Here is a 14,482-nt window from a genome sequence, read left to right on the forward strand (position 1 = left end):
TTTGATGAATGCTGGGTAAGCACTCTTCCAATTGAACTATACTCTCTCGCCCTGTTGTTAACCTCTTGGTGTGTCTAATTTATAAGTTACATTATCCCAGCTATATATGGACAGGATAAAAGAAAAAAAGGTCTATGTGTCGCTTGGTACTATTAAGTACTGTTAGTGTTTCCGGGAACCCGCTGGGGAAGCTGAGCATGTTCGTGACTGACACCCAGCACTGAAGAGGGGGTTAGAAAGCGAGAAGCTTTGTAAGGCCAGAGCACGATGGCTTGTTGAGTAAAGGTAGCTGCTGCTGTCATCTGACGACGACCTGAGTTTGATCCCAGGGATCCAGAGTCAGAGGCGAGAACTAACTCCTGCACGTTGGTTCCTGACCTCCATGTTTACCGGTGGTACATACACAACGTAAATAGATGAAAATTTCAAAAAAGGTGGGTGATGTCTGAGCAACACTCTGGCCTTCACACACACATGAACATGCATACACAAAATCAGTGGGGAATTAAGAAGGAATCCACTAGGAATTTGAACACAGTCTCCATAGACAAGGGGAGGTAGATAATATACGTTTGAATCCATTACTTTTGTTTTTTACATGGTGCTGGCAATCTAACCCAGAACCTTGTGCCTTCCAGGCAAGCTCTCTACCTCAGATGAGAGCTCCAGGTCCCAGCAGGACATTTTCTAAAGCTGAGAGGACAACCTGGAAAGCCAGAGCTTTGCTTGTGAAGCCTTGTGGTAGACATGCTGGGGTGGTGAATTTCTCAAGTGATTATAGGCATGCTGTAGGAAACATGCACTTTCATGATTTTAAAGAACAGTGTTGTTTCCTTAATCTGTCTGGGACGGCTTATGGCCAAGCCAACAATTTAATAAGTAGACACACAGCAAAGAACATGTCAGCATTTGGTTGTGACGACTTGCCAACTCTTGGCAAGTCTGTTGTGGGTTACTGAGCGGACAGCACCCCCTGCAGGAAAACAATAGTCAGCATATAATTTTATTGCAGATGGCAATTTCTCTGACAGCAAACACTGGATGTCCACATCTCCTGCCTCTCAGGTTTTGCTTTTGCCTGTATTTTGTGTTCTACCCTTGAGTCCCATCTCCCCACAGGAGGAGAATATCTGTGCTCTCTAGGAGGCAGTATCTGTGTTCACAGAGCCCATGACTCCCCAGTTCCGGGTTGTGTTTTTCACAGTTAGGCAGAGCAAGGTTAGCACCAGAACCCCGCCCTTTCATCTTCCACAGACTTCTCAGCCAGTGAGAGTCCTGACTGCATTCCGTGACAGTAATGACAGGACAGGTCTCAAGATGTGATGACGGTACTATCAGATATGGGAAGGCCAAGAGTGGCTGTGTGTGTGTGGGCCTGGAGAACCCAATACCCAGGCAGCCGCGGAGCCAGGTTAACTGGGTACCTACTTTAACTGCTGTGGTCATCCTGCAAGGCAGGTATGATCCCAGGCTGTGCCTGAAGAGCAGAGACCAGTTCAGTGGTGTGACAGGTGACTCAGTGAGTCAGGAAGGGCCATGGTGGGTGCTCGGGACAGCCTGACTCTGGATCTTGTTTTGTTTTTCTTCCTGGTAGATTTTTGGGGTGTGCTTACACAGGCCAAGCTGCCCATGGCTTTCCCCTAGGAGAGGCAGAGTGGCGATGGAATCTGCTCAGTCTTTTTCTTGCTTGGGGCCTGTCCATCACCGAACCTCAGCTTTGCTTCTGGAACGGGATTATAAACATCTGCCTGGAGTGTCCTGGCAGCCCTCAGGCCACCCTTGGGATGTTCCACACACGTCATGCCTCGCAGCGGTTAAGATGACAGCAAGCATGGGCTAGACCTAGGCCCGCAAGTGGTGTGTCCACCTCTCCCTCCAGGCCATGAAGTTTTTGTTCAGTCCAGGGCCTTGTCAGCTTAGCAGCAGAAACTCTCCACCAAGACACCAAATCCTTGTAGAGGTCCTCGAACCTCAGAGTTCTGATGGGCTGTGGTTCACTCAAGTACACTCTACTTTTATTTCTTTCTTTTTGAGGGGAGGTGGTGGCAGTTAGAAACTCTGGTTTCTAGAGTTTCCACTTGGTACCGTTATGGCCATCTTAAGGCTTATCTGTGGATTAGAAAGCCCAGGAGTCCTGAAGAGAGACCCAGATCTGGAACTGATGGTATAGATGGTAATGAACCATCATGTAGGTGCTGGAACTCAAACCCAGTGTCCTCTTATACAGTAGCAAGTGCTCTTAATTCTGAGCCACCCCTGCCCTTTTTTTTTTTTTTTTTTTTTAGGCATATCTCATGATGTAACCCTGACTAGTCTAGAACTCACTAAGTAGCCAAGACTGGCTTCTGCCTCTCAAGTGCTGGGATTAAAGTTGTGTACCACCAAGCCTGGCTTACTTTTCTTTTCTTTTTTGGAGACAGGGTCTTTGTACATACCTCTGATTATCCTGGAACTCATTATATAGATCAGCCTGGCCTAGAACTCAGAACTCAGATCTGCCTGCCTCTGCCTCCTGAGTGCTGGGACTAAAGGTTTTTGTCAGTGTTGGGTTTACTTTTAATTATATATCTTTATGGTGTGTCTGCATGTGGGTGTGTGGGCCTGAGTGCAGTGACTGTGGGGGTCAGAACAGGGCACTGGATCCAGTGGAGCTGGAGTTACAGATGGTTGTGATCTGCCTGATGTGGGTACAGGGAATTGAACTCGGGTTCTCTGGAAGAACAGAACATATTCTTAACCACAGAGCCATCCCCATGGTCCAGTATTAGTTTTTAAACTTTTGTTTCAAGAGAGGAATTTGGGGTTGAGGATTTAGCTTAGTGGTAGAGTGCTTGCCTAGCAAGTGCAAGGCCTTGGGTTTGGTCCTCAGCTCTGGGGGAAAAAAATGGCAAAATATCAAGAGAGGACTTCTTTGTATAACTTTGGCTGTCCTAGAACTCGCTCTGTAGACCAGGCTGGCCTCAAACTCACAGAGATCTGCCTGCCTCTGGGATAAAAGGCGTGTGTAACCATGAGCTTTTATATTATAAAATAATGTCACCTCACTGGACAAAGGTGGTTCACACCTTTAATCACAGCACTTTAATCCCAGGCAGTGGCAGGTGGATGGATCTCAGTTAGTTCAAGGCCAGCTGGTCTATAGGGTGAGTTCCAGAACAGCCAAGGCTACAGAGAAATGCTGTCTTGGGGGGAAAAAAGATGTTATCTCAGGAAAGGTTCAGAGAGATGGTTTAGTGGTTTGGCACAACCCAGGTTTGATTGCCTACACACACGAGTGGGTCATAGTTCCAGGGGATCTCATGCCTTCTTCTGGTCTCTTCAGGTAACAGTCATGAAGATGGTGTGTATACGTATGCAGGAAAAACATTCATACACATAAAATAAATCTAAGTTTTTTTAAATTATCTCAATCAGTAAAGATAGAGGTTTATTCTTAATTTTTGAAATAAAATATTTGAATTACTAATAACTATTTACAAGCAAATGCTAACGTTGATAACTAACATGAAAAAAGTAGATTTGTTACATATAAAGGAAATTTTACGATATACAGATAAGTTGAGACATGTAAAGTTTTGCCAGGCTGTTTTTTCAAGTTACTTCCTATTCATACACTCCTGAGCAGACCCCACTGTGATTCTGAAGTTTTCTGCGTTTAGCTTAAAAGATGTTTCTTTCCAAGAAACTGAACTTTTCTTTCAAATGCACTTGACCGAATAGGAGAATTGGGCTCATAGAAGGGATTCATTGCAAACTTGATATACAGATCATAGACATCGGTGAAGAAGTTCTTGATTCCATCTTCTTGCCTCACGTCGTGAAGCATGATGAACCGCATGTGCCCCGCAGTGACGAAAGCCGACACAAACCACTCGTTGAATTTGTCCACGGTTTTCAAGTACATGCTGTTGGACAGCCACATGTTTTCATCAACCAGGTCCAGGGCGGCGTGAGCTATGAACTGGTTCAGGTGTCGGTGTTCATCTTTGGGTTCTGCCTTCCCAGCTGGCAAAAACTCCATTTCAAAAACTGGATTATCATGGTGGCCAACAATTACAAAGTAGAAGCTTCCAGACATCGTCTTCTGTAAATGTACAGCTCCTGTAGTGAGACGCTGGTAACAGAAACACCCAGTCAATACATGAAAAATTTTATTTTATTTTTGTTTTTGAGATAGGCCATGTTAGCCTTGAAATTTCAATCCTACCTTAGCCTCCTAAGTGTGGGTATTACAGGCATTAGCTACCACACCTAGCTATAGTTATTAAAATTTCACCCTTGCCCCAACGATTTAATATACCTCTAGCACACACTAAATCTGCATATGCATTTCCTTCATCTTTGGGTTTTTGTACTTTTTATGAAACAAAAGGAAAGCTGCTCATCATCTAGATCATTTCAATAGGTTCAGAAAATAAATTTGACAAAAACCTACCATCTTTCATTGATTAAAAACAGAAAAATAGCCAGGTGGTGGTGGTACACACCTTTAATCCCAACACTCAGGAACAAGAGGCAGGTAGATCTCTGTGAGTTCGAGGCCAGCCTGGTCTACAGAGTGAGATCCATGACAGCCAGGGCTATACAGTGAAACCCTGTCTCAAAAAACCAAAACAAACAGAAAGACCCAAGAAAAACACAAAGAGAAGGGAATTTCCTTAATCTGAAAAAGTTCGCCACCACCACCACCAAATCCAAAAGTAAGTTTACAATTAATGGTCACAGACTGCAGGGCCGTGGTAGCTCACACCTGAAATCCCAGCACTGTAGAGACTGGGCAGGAAGACTGTCAGGAATTTGAGGCCACCGGGGCTACACAGTGAGTTCCAGCCAGCCTGGGCTAGAGTCTGAGGTGCTGTCTCTAAAAACAAAACAAAACCAAAAAACTACAAGCTAAAAGCTTTCTTCTTCTTCTTCTTCTTCTTTTTTTTGAGACAGGGTTTCTCTGTGTAGCTTTGTGCCTTTCTTGGAACTCACTCTGTAGACCAGGCTGGCCTCAAAGCTTTCTTCTTAAAATCAGAAACAAGGCAAGATCAGGTCTCTGCCTTTCAGCTAAGATAAGGTTTAGGAACTCAGGGAGAGTGCCTCTCTGCCACTTCTGTTCAGCACTGTACTGGAGATGTCAGCCAGGGAAATAAAGCTAATGGAAAGAAATAAAAAACATTCACACTATAAAGTCAAAACTGCCTGAAGTTGATATCGTATACATAAAATATCCTGTAAGTGGTCCTATGGAACCACTTACAGGAAGGTTCAGTAAGGTTACAGGAAACAAGATCAAGACAGAAACAACAGCTGGATTTCTCTAGACTAGCAACTAATCCAGGAGTGATGGAGGAACAGAACAAGGGGTAATCACTTAAGAAAATATTTTCTGGCCAAGAGCATTGGCTGCTCTTGCAGAGGGCCTAGGTTTCCAAAGAAAATCCCTGAAGAATTAAAGAATCTGACCATTCTTTTTTTTTTTTTTTTTTTTTTTTTTGGTTTTTCGAGACAGGGTTTCTCTGTGTAGCTTTGCGCCTTTCCTGGAGCTCACTTGGTAGCCCAGGCTGGCCTCGAACTCACAGAGATCCGCCTGGCTCTGCCTCCCGAGTGCTGGGATTAAAGGCGTGCGCCACCAACGCCCGGCTCAAATCTGACCATTCTTGAAAGGTATAAGCAGGGTTGGGGATTTGGCTTGGTAGCACATGTTCTTAATCCTGAGCTCAGGAGGCAGAGGCAAGAGGATCTCTTGAGCTTGAGCCTCGTTTGTCCTCAAAACAAGTTCGAGGACCGCTAAGGTTACACAGAGAGAACTTGTCTCCCAAAAGAAAAGAGAAATAGAAGGCTCAAGGAGAGAACTGACTCCATAAAGTTGTCCTCTGACCTCCACTCATCTACAGGCACTCACACTAATGTATTGTATACAAACACAATAGGTAGTAATTTAAAGAATGTAAAGACATGGAAAGGGGAACTTATCGGGAAGAAGGGTTCGATGGGAGTGGGGTGAGAGGGTGTGAAAAGTACATTTTACACATGTCAAAGGAACTTGTCAAGGGATGATCATTTTAAAAATCAGAGTGGAATACCATCCATGTTTATGGATTAAAGATGGCAATACTCCTACAGACCTACAGACTCGATGTCGCTTCTTTCAAACAGCCATCTGAACTTAACAACACAGTTGCGGAAGTAATGACAGCGTGGTACTGGCCTAAGTTGGGGCATATCAAAATGACCAACGGGATAAGAATCCATTAAATAAACACGTACATTTGCCATTTGATGTTATTATCTTATCTTTTAAAAAAATTTTTAAAGGTGTTACGTAGTCCAGACTGGCCTCTACTTGTCAGAAGATGGCTTTGAATTTCTCACCCTTCTGCCTCCCCCTTTCCAGTGCTGGGATTATCCACCATGTCCCTCTTAATTTTTTTTTTAAACTTTATTTCCGGGGCTGGGGACCAAATCCAAAGCCTCGGTGCTCGCTGGGCAAGAGCTCTACCACCGAGCCACACCCCATCCTAAGGAAGACGAAGCACACCCCCACTGAAGTGGCCAAACTGTGTCTCCCCGGGACACCCTCCCGTCTTCCCGTCTCCGGCTCGGGACTTGGCGTTCCGCCACAGGGTCTGGGTCCCACCGACAGGCTTAGGACGATGCTTGGGGCGCCGAACGCGGGGACGGCCGGCGAGCGCCGCCCCGCCCAGGGTGGGCTCTGACGACGGTAAATACCTCACCCAAGTCCACTTCCTCTAGTTCAGGCGCGGTGGTGCCGGGGGCGGCGGGGAAGGGGTCCAGCGCCCATGACCCAACCTTGACGTCACCTCACAGGCGAGCCCCGCCCAGCGAAGCGGTAAGGCGGCCGACTGAGCATGCGTGCACGTTCGCGCCCGCCCAGGAGCGCCTGGACGGCCCGCCCGGGGTGCCATCTTGACTCAGCGAGTGACGGGAGACCGCGCATGCTCGCGAAAGCGCCAAGGGCACGGTTCCCCCCCGCCTGGCTCCTCCCCCTCCCCGGCCTGGCCCTGGCCGCCATCTTGGATCACCGTGTCTCGGACGACTGGGCATGCGCCCATGTGTCGCGCGTTGGGTTTTGGCCACCATTTTGGGTCTGGGCATGGTAGGGCGTCGGGTGTTGGCGGCCTTGTCGGGCTCTTACAGCTCTGCCTTGCCTACACCGCATGAATACTTGCCGCCGTTGTCACTGCTGTTCCCTCGGAGGTGTAGAGAGCCGGCACGCGGCGTGAGCGGTGGGAGAAACATGCCAAGTGAGGCGTAGTTTGAGACGACGTCGGTGCCAGAAAGCAAAATGGAGGTTGTAGCGCCAGGCGCCTGGGTCCGGTCTGCGGGCCTTATTCGTGGGCGGAAATGACGCAATCGGAGGAGGATGGTTTAGGGAGCAATTCAGCTGGGGTTTGTTTGGTGTTGATTTTCATCTCGCACTCTGCTTTTTCAAGTGTATGCCTGGTTTCGTCAGTTTTTCCTTATGTACTTAGTACAGATGAGACTTTCCTGGTGATGGCATTCTGTGTCCCTTTATCCCCTAAACAGACTCTCAGAAGCTGCTATTGCTAAAAAGCATTGACTTCTCTCTTGGGGCCCTGGGGTGACAAAGATGAAGTTTGGCGTTTACGCTTTCCTTTTTGTGTCTGCTGAAAACAGTAATCTTGGTGCCCTACAAAAGAACAAAGCAAAGTAGCTCATAGGGCTTTCGTGGTTTTTGCTTTTTGTTCTTTCAAGACAGGGTTTCTCTGCTTAGTTCTGGAACTCACTTTTATAGACCAGGCTGGCTTCGAACTCAGAGATCCGACTGCCTCTGCCTCCCGAGTGCTGGAATTAAAGGCGTGCGCCGCCGCCGCCAGTCTGGGCTTTCCGGTTTTAAAGGTGTGTCAGGATCCAAACTAAGGCAGGAGGTTCACTGGTTTTTATTTTAACAGGTGGTGGCTATGTCTTTTCCCCATTGGCTGGGGTCTGACGTTCGAGATTGGTTAGTTTTGAAAGACTAACCAAGGGAAAAATAAATGAATGGAACTGTTAAAAAAAGAAAACAAAAAAAAACCCACATTATTGAGCTGGGCAGTGGTCCTTTGATCCCAGCACTCAGGAGGAAGAGGCAGACAGGTGTCTGTGAGTTCAAGGCCAGCCTGGGCTACAGAGTGAGTTAAAGTACCTCTAGGGCTACACAGAGAAAAATCCTGTCTCTAAAAACTTCAACAACAAAACCTGTTGAGTAAAATAAAAATTAAAAACACAAGGCCATTAAAGTCAATCTTGGAAATAAAAAATATAGCCATACTGTGGGGCGTTTACCCACCACCCCCACAGCTTCCCAGAGTTTTCATGAGTGCGAGCAGCAGGAAATATTAGATAGAAGGATTTATAGCAGAGACTCTTGCGGAGATAAACAGATAGAAAATAAAGATAGCCTCGAGAGGCTGAACCTATTCCAACGGCCCGACTGTCTCTGTCCAGGGTTTTTATAGAGACGCCAAGGGTGGAGCAAAGACCTCCTCCCCAGCACAGCCAAGTGCAGCCATCTCAGACACCTGCACTCAGCCCGTGTCCTGATCATCCTCTATTTGGACCTGCTGGGTAAAGCCACGAAGAACCCCAGAACGGGCTCCCACACCATACAAATATAAAATCAACACTAAACTCCAGTTTAGGCAAAGACAAGAATTAAGGAAAACAGTGCTGGTCATGATTGCTTATACTTTTAATCCCAACAGTTAGAATTTCAAACCTAGCTATCCTTGCAGAGCATCAAGAACTCAATTTAAGGCTGGGAATATGGCTTAGTTGGTGGTGTTTGCCCAGCTCAAATGAAGGCCCCCTGACTCCCCAGTACAATATAAACCCAGGCATGGTGGCATATTTTTATAATTCTAGTACTTAGGAGGTAGAGGCAAGAGGATCAGAAGTTAAAGGTTTTATACTTGGCTACATAGTGAGCTAGAGGCGAGCCTAGGCTTTATAAGAGCCTATCCTCCAAAATAAAACCTTGTGGAGGCAAGGCCACCAATCTGGACTATAAATAACCAGCCACTGTTTATAAGCTCTTTTAATTAACTTTATTGAATAGCCAAATTCATAAGTTAGCACAGATCAAACGATTGTTTGCATGGTTACAAATGACTTTTTTTAAAAACAGGAGTAAAACAGTGAAAATTACAATCTATAAAAAGGAAGAAAAATCTTGTTTCTTAACATTTCAGAGAAGCGAGACTGAACACAACACATTGAAGATCAATACTTATTTTTGATTCGAGACAAAGGACTTAATGTTACAATATTATACACTACTTTACAAAATTAAATTTTCTATGTAAGGATTGTGTTTCTAATAGTTAAAACTGTGAAATCACATTTGGTGGTCCCCTAGGTAACAGCTGTTATGCATCTCTGATTAGAAGTTTAAATATTTTATTCTAATTATTGCAAAACAGTCTATTAGACTCAATACATTACATTAAATTAAAATATATGCAAGCTAAAATAAATGGTACTGCTTGAGTGAATATTAGTATGTCAGACTTTGAGAAACATTTAAAAATTCTAGAAATTAGAAAAATAGAGACTTTTTATGGTTGAACTGCCATGCTCAGATTTATATATCAAGATTTCCCTTGTCTGTTACTTTAGTAGTTGTAGATCTGTAGAAAATTCAAGGATCTTTCATAATTTACAACTACAATAAAAAAAAATATGGCATAGTGTAAATATTAGTTGCTTTACATCAGAAAGTAATACAGGATGATAGGATGGGTAGTGTCTTACTGCTAAAACAAAACAAACTAAAAAACACATTCAATATTGCAAAAATAATTATATCAATATTCCACAAAGGTTCATTCTCTTATCTAGAGAATGAAAATCATGAACCCTAAATAGTTATGTTTTTATAACTGTTATAAAATTACTCTGGATTGCACATTACATGATATCTAAAATAAAATTTAAAGTAAATTTGTGAAATAACTAACCAAGCAGGTGCTAGCTAATAAGGGTCAGACTCCCTCACTCAGGGAAGGACTGAGGCACAAGGAAGGTTTCCCTAGGAGTGCAACACTTCCCTCTGGAAGATTCCTTACTACAAAGAAGGAACCTACAAATACCAACATTTAAAAATCACATTAAAAAGAGAACTTTAGTTCATTTAAAGGAACATCAGTACATAATGGCTGTTTCTTAAAAAGAGGGGGAAATTATATAAATTTAATTGGTTATAGCTTGAAAAGTGCTTCTCAATAAATGAAGCAGCTTTCAAGAGAAATTTGGTTCAGTGTACTAATATTTTTAATCACCTTTTTTGAGACAAAGTCTAGCTGATCTGGCACTTGCTATATGTAGCCCAGGCTAACAATTCTCTGGCCTTGGCCTCTCAAGTACCAGGTTAGGGGCATGTACCATCACGTCTGGCTTGTAATTTAAAAAGAACCTTAACACTGTTATTCTCATGAAGCACAGTTATTCGGAAGCAGCTGGCAAACAGTAGTTGTATACTCCAGGGACCTGCTGCTTCCCTTCCCAGGAGTTCAAGTCAGCCCATGTAGGTGTAAACCTGAAAGTTACTATTTCATTGGTGATCACGTGAGACCAGGATTGTAAACACATTTCTAACCTATGAAAACAAAAAACAGAAAAAAATCTCTTCATTATGTATTACACACAAACATCATTGAAGAAGTTCATACAAGACAAGGTGAACCTGTGAAAACTAAGCCAAACTCTTTTAAAAACACATCACAGCACTTTAAATACACATGGATAATTTACCTATTTGTAAACAGAAGCCATCTGATAGTCTGACTGTAATAATCCTCTAACTGAATCAAAACAAGCAGTCTTTAGAGTGTTCAGAAATCAAGTTTCTTTTATGACTTTAATATGATGAATTTGTACAATCTTAATAGCCACCAACTCAAACAGCAGCATTCATACTTTAGCAGGTTTTAACATCCCAGAATATGAGTAGCTTCCAGTTTAATTATTAAACTCCTTAGAGAAATATTGATGCACTCTGAGACAGCATTTATAGAACCTTTAACTTCTTTCACTCTCATTTTACCAAAATACTTTGACTTTTTATCAGCCACAGCAGAAATGTCCCAAACAAAAACCCACTCGGAATCCAGATAACCCAAACTTCCCGCTGTTATCATTGCCAGTCCCGATATATTTATGAAGACAGTTCTAATTCTATTCATGGCAGAATAAAACAGCAGAAAATCACCTAATTACAGTTTTCACCTCAAATTAAAGTGACTTTGTTCAAGTAGAGAGAATACTGATGACTTTAAAGCTTGACAGTTCCTTTACACCCTTCCCAAGCAAGGCCAGAGCTGGTTTACTCCAGTCTTTGTTAACATGATCCCTTTCCTTCCTTAAAAAAGAAGGCTGGGGGCGGGGCAAGAAAAATGTAAAGAGAATGGATTCTAGCTTTTCTACAGTCTACTGACTTTCAGACTTTCCAATTTAAAAAGATCATTATTGAGAGATTTGGAACTTCCCTGCAACACTTAGTTTTGTGAGGTTTTTTTAATGTAGCAGCCAAAAACTCAGAAAAATAAAAAAAATGAGAACTAGAAATGCAGAACACGGAGTCTTTATTTTATAAATGTACTTTGCCTCTGCAGTACTGTCTCATGTCAATCTGTAACAACCAAACATAGTTGACAGCAAAGGAAAAAAAGGCTTCCAATCTATTTTGATTTGAAAATACAGTATTTTGGAGTTGCACATCTGACTCTCTGCTGTGGTCCTTTATTTGCTATAGTTGTTGAAATCACAGTGAAACATCTTAATCATCACATCTGTTCACAGTCTGAAGGAGGAGAAGGTACTGCGCTCTCAGGAACTCTGCACGGATTCCTCAGCAGCCCCGGGTCTCTTCACTTGTTCACTTGCTGCTGTATGTGCAGAAGGAATTCATAATAAGACAGTGCGGATTCCGTTCTGTCTTCTACCAGGTTCTGAAGGAAGGCTGCTTTCATCGGACTCTCCTCCCTTAGAAATAAAAGGCAAGAATGTTCATGTACGTTAGATACAGAAGATAAACCGTGGAATTTTTTTCATAGGCTATTGATTTACTGTGGTAATTAAAATAATTTTGACCGCATAAATAACTATGTCTAGGGGCTGGAGAGAAGGTTCAGTGGTTTAGAGCACTTGCTGCTCTTACAGAGAGGCTGGGCTCATTTGGTTTCTAGCATCTCCATGGTGGATCACAACTGCCTCTAAGTCCAGTTCTAGAGCAGCCAATACCCTCTTCTGACTTCCAAGGGCACCAGGTATGCACATGGTACACATACATATAGGCAAAACACCTATGCTGTGGATTATTTTAACTAGGCAAAGATGTGTTACATTTGTTTATGTTCGGAATATTACTTTCACTGTGTAAAGGTGTGTTACTTTTGTTTATGCTGCATTTGTTTAACAATGTAAGGATGTGTGTTTAATTAGTAAATATGTGTTGCATCTGTTTCACCTTGCCTGCCTAAGGTACCTGATTGGTCTAATAAAAAGCTGAACGGCCAATAGCTAGGCAGGAGAGGACAGGCAGGGCTGCCAGGCAGAGAGAATAAACAGAGACAGAGACAGAGATAGAGACATGCCTCAGGGCAAGAAGCCAGACACAGAGATAGCAAGAAAGTAAGAAAAGGTAAGAAGCCCTGAAGCAAAAGGTAGATAAAGAGAAAAAGGTTAATTTAAGCTAAAAGAGATAGCCAGAAACAAGCATAAGCTAGGTGGAGCATTCAAAACTAATAGTAAGTCTCCATGTCATGATTTGGAAGCTGGCTGGGTGGCAGACCAAAAGAAAAAGTCTTATACACACCTACCCTGGAACTTGTTTTTTAGACTAGGCTGGCCTCAAACTCAGATATTGGCCTGTCTCTGCCTCCTGAGTGCTAAGATTAAAGGCATGTACTACCATGCCCAGTGAAAGTTTAATAATTCTAATAATTGGTTATCATGAATAGTTGATAACTTTATTGAAAAGAATTAAATTTTATTCTTCTATATTATTTTTATTTCATTTTATTTATTTATTTTGGTTCTCCAAGATAGGGTTTCTCTGTGTAGCCCAGGCTGGCCTGGAACTCACTCTGTAGACTAAGCAGAGGCAGGTAGATCTCTGTGAGTTTGGGGCCAGCCCTTACAGAGCAAGTTCCAGGACAGCCAGGGCTGTTACAAAGATACTTGGTCTCAAAAAGAGAGAGAGAGAGAAAGAGAGAGAGAGAGAGAGAGAGAGACTGACTCATGTAGTCCAGGCTGGCTTTGGACTCATTCTAGCTGAGGATGAACTTAAACTGATGCTCCTGTCTTCACCTTTCAGTGCTGGCCTCACAAGCATGTGTCACCATGCACTGTTTAATATTGTGCTGGGGATTGAACCCCGAGATGCTACATAAGATTCTACCAACTAAGCTACATCCCCGACGCTCCTATGTTCTTTTAAAAGTTTTACTTACAAATTAGGTCATACACATACTAAGCATGTCCTTGTAAGGCCAGACATTAATTGACACATTAAAAATCTGACTTACCTGATTACATAGAGTATTGGGAAAAATGGCCTCTGTTCTCTAAGCCACGAGATGAAAGCTATTGTTCTGGCAGATTCTGGTGTATCAAGTTCTGGAAGGTCGGTCTGTAAAACAAAACTCCAATTAGTGTTATTATCGACTGTGTAGTCTGAAGCATTCTTCAGATTTTAAATTTAATAATCAGCTGATTTTGTTGAATAACCAAGTGACTATTTTAGGCTTTGAAGTAATTTTGTCTCTGTTGCAAATACTCTGCTTTGCCATTGCCGTACAGAAGTAAGTGAATGGATATGTTGTGTTGTGTTGCAATAAAGTCCTAATTACAAGTGGTAGGCACTTGGACCCAGTTTGTGCAGTCTTGATCTAGGAAAACCTCCCAGTTCTTCACTTCATAACAAAATTTAGAATCAACTGACTCATCTGGGTAGTTATTACTAATATGACCGTTTTCTTACTTCATTACTTAAAATGCCTATCCATCCAGTCCAGTAGTTTTGCTCAAGAACTAAAAGCTAAAATTCTAGCTATAATCTTTTTTTAAAAGATTATTTATTTATAATGTATGCAGTATTCTGTTTGCATGTATCCCTGTCCACCAGAAGAGGGCACCAGATCTCATTATAGATGGTTGTGAGTTCCAGGTGAGCCAGGGCTACATAGTAAGACCCTGGCTGAAAAGTATCTTAAGTTTGGTGGGTTTTTTGTTTTGAGATGGTCTCACAATGTAGCTAGCCTTGGCTGTCCTGGAATGCAGACCAGGTTGGCCTGGACTCACAGAGATCCACTGGCCTCTGCTTCCTGAATGCTGTGATTAAAGGTGTATGCCAGGTTAGTGCAGGCTGTACACAGCAGTCCTGTCAAAAAATTGAGGGAAGAGGCTAGAGATGGCTGTTTAAAGAGCATGTATTGCTATTGCAGAGGACCCTGGTTCAAATCCATCATTCACA

General features: G+C 42.9%; 2 protein-coding genes across 5 annotated transcripts in view; both read right to left on the bottom strand.

Moving 5' to 3' along the window:
- Positions 1 to 3,409: 3,409 nt before the first annotated feature.
- On the bottom strand, positions 3,410 to 6,918 carry LOC114683056 (trafficking protein particle complex subunit 2). Of its 4 annotated transcripts, XM_037200950.1 has the most exons (3): positions 6,718 to 6,918; positions 4,978 to 5,140; positions 3,410 to 4,114 (listed from the first exon to the last, which is right to left on the bottom strand). In XM_037200950.1, exon 3 carries the CDS (start codon positions 4,076 to 4,078, stop codon positions 3,656 to 3,658), a length of 423 nt encoding a protein of 140 aa, XP_037056845.1. In that variant the 5' UTR covers positions 4,079 to 4,114; positions 4,978 to 5,140; positions 6,718 to 6,918; the 3' UTR covers positions 3,410 to 3,655. The 4 variants fall into 4 exon arrangements, with proteins under 4 accessions (XP_037056845.1, XP_028713068.1, XP_037056844.1 ...); XM_028857235.2 differs by lacking the exon at positions 4,978 to 5,140 and having other exon boundaries at positions 6,718 to 6,917; XM_037200949.1 differs by lacking the exons at positions 4,978 to 5,140; positions 6,718 to 6,918 and adding an exon at positions 6,630 to 6,703.
- Positions 6,919 to 9,033: 2,115 nt separating this feature from the next.
- The window catches only part of Sec24a (SEC24 homolog A, COPII coat complex component), a 67,858-nt gene continuing 62,409 nt past the window's right edge, over positions 9,034 to 14,482 (bottom strand). Inside the window, exons 22-23 of the mRNA XM_028857214.2 lie at positions 13,536 to 13,639; positions 9,034 to 11,991 (exon numbers count right to left, since the gene is read on the bottom strand). Of these exons, the coding sequence (XP_028713047.1) occupies positions 11,877 to 11,991; positions 13,536 to 13,639 (219 nt within the window). The 3' untranslated portion in view covers positions 9,034 to 11,876. The remainder of the gene's footprint in view (positions 11,992 to 13,535; positions 13,640 to 14,482) is intronic.

The sequence above is a fragment of the Peromyscus leucopus genome, chromosome 8b, assembly GCF_004664715.2.
Source record: "Peromyscus leucopus breed LL Stock chromosome 8b, UCI_PerLeu_2.1, whole genome shotgun sequence".
NCBI lineage: Eukaryota > Metazoa > Chordata > Mammalia > Rodentia > Cricetidae > Peromyscus > Peromyscus leucopus.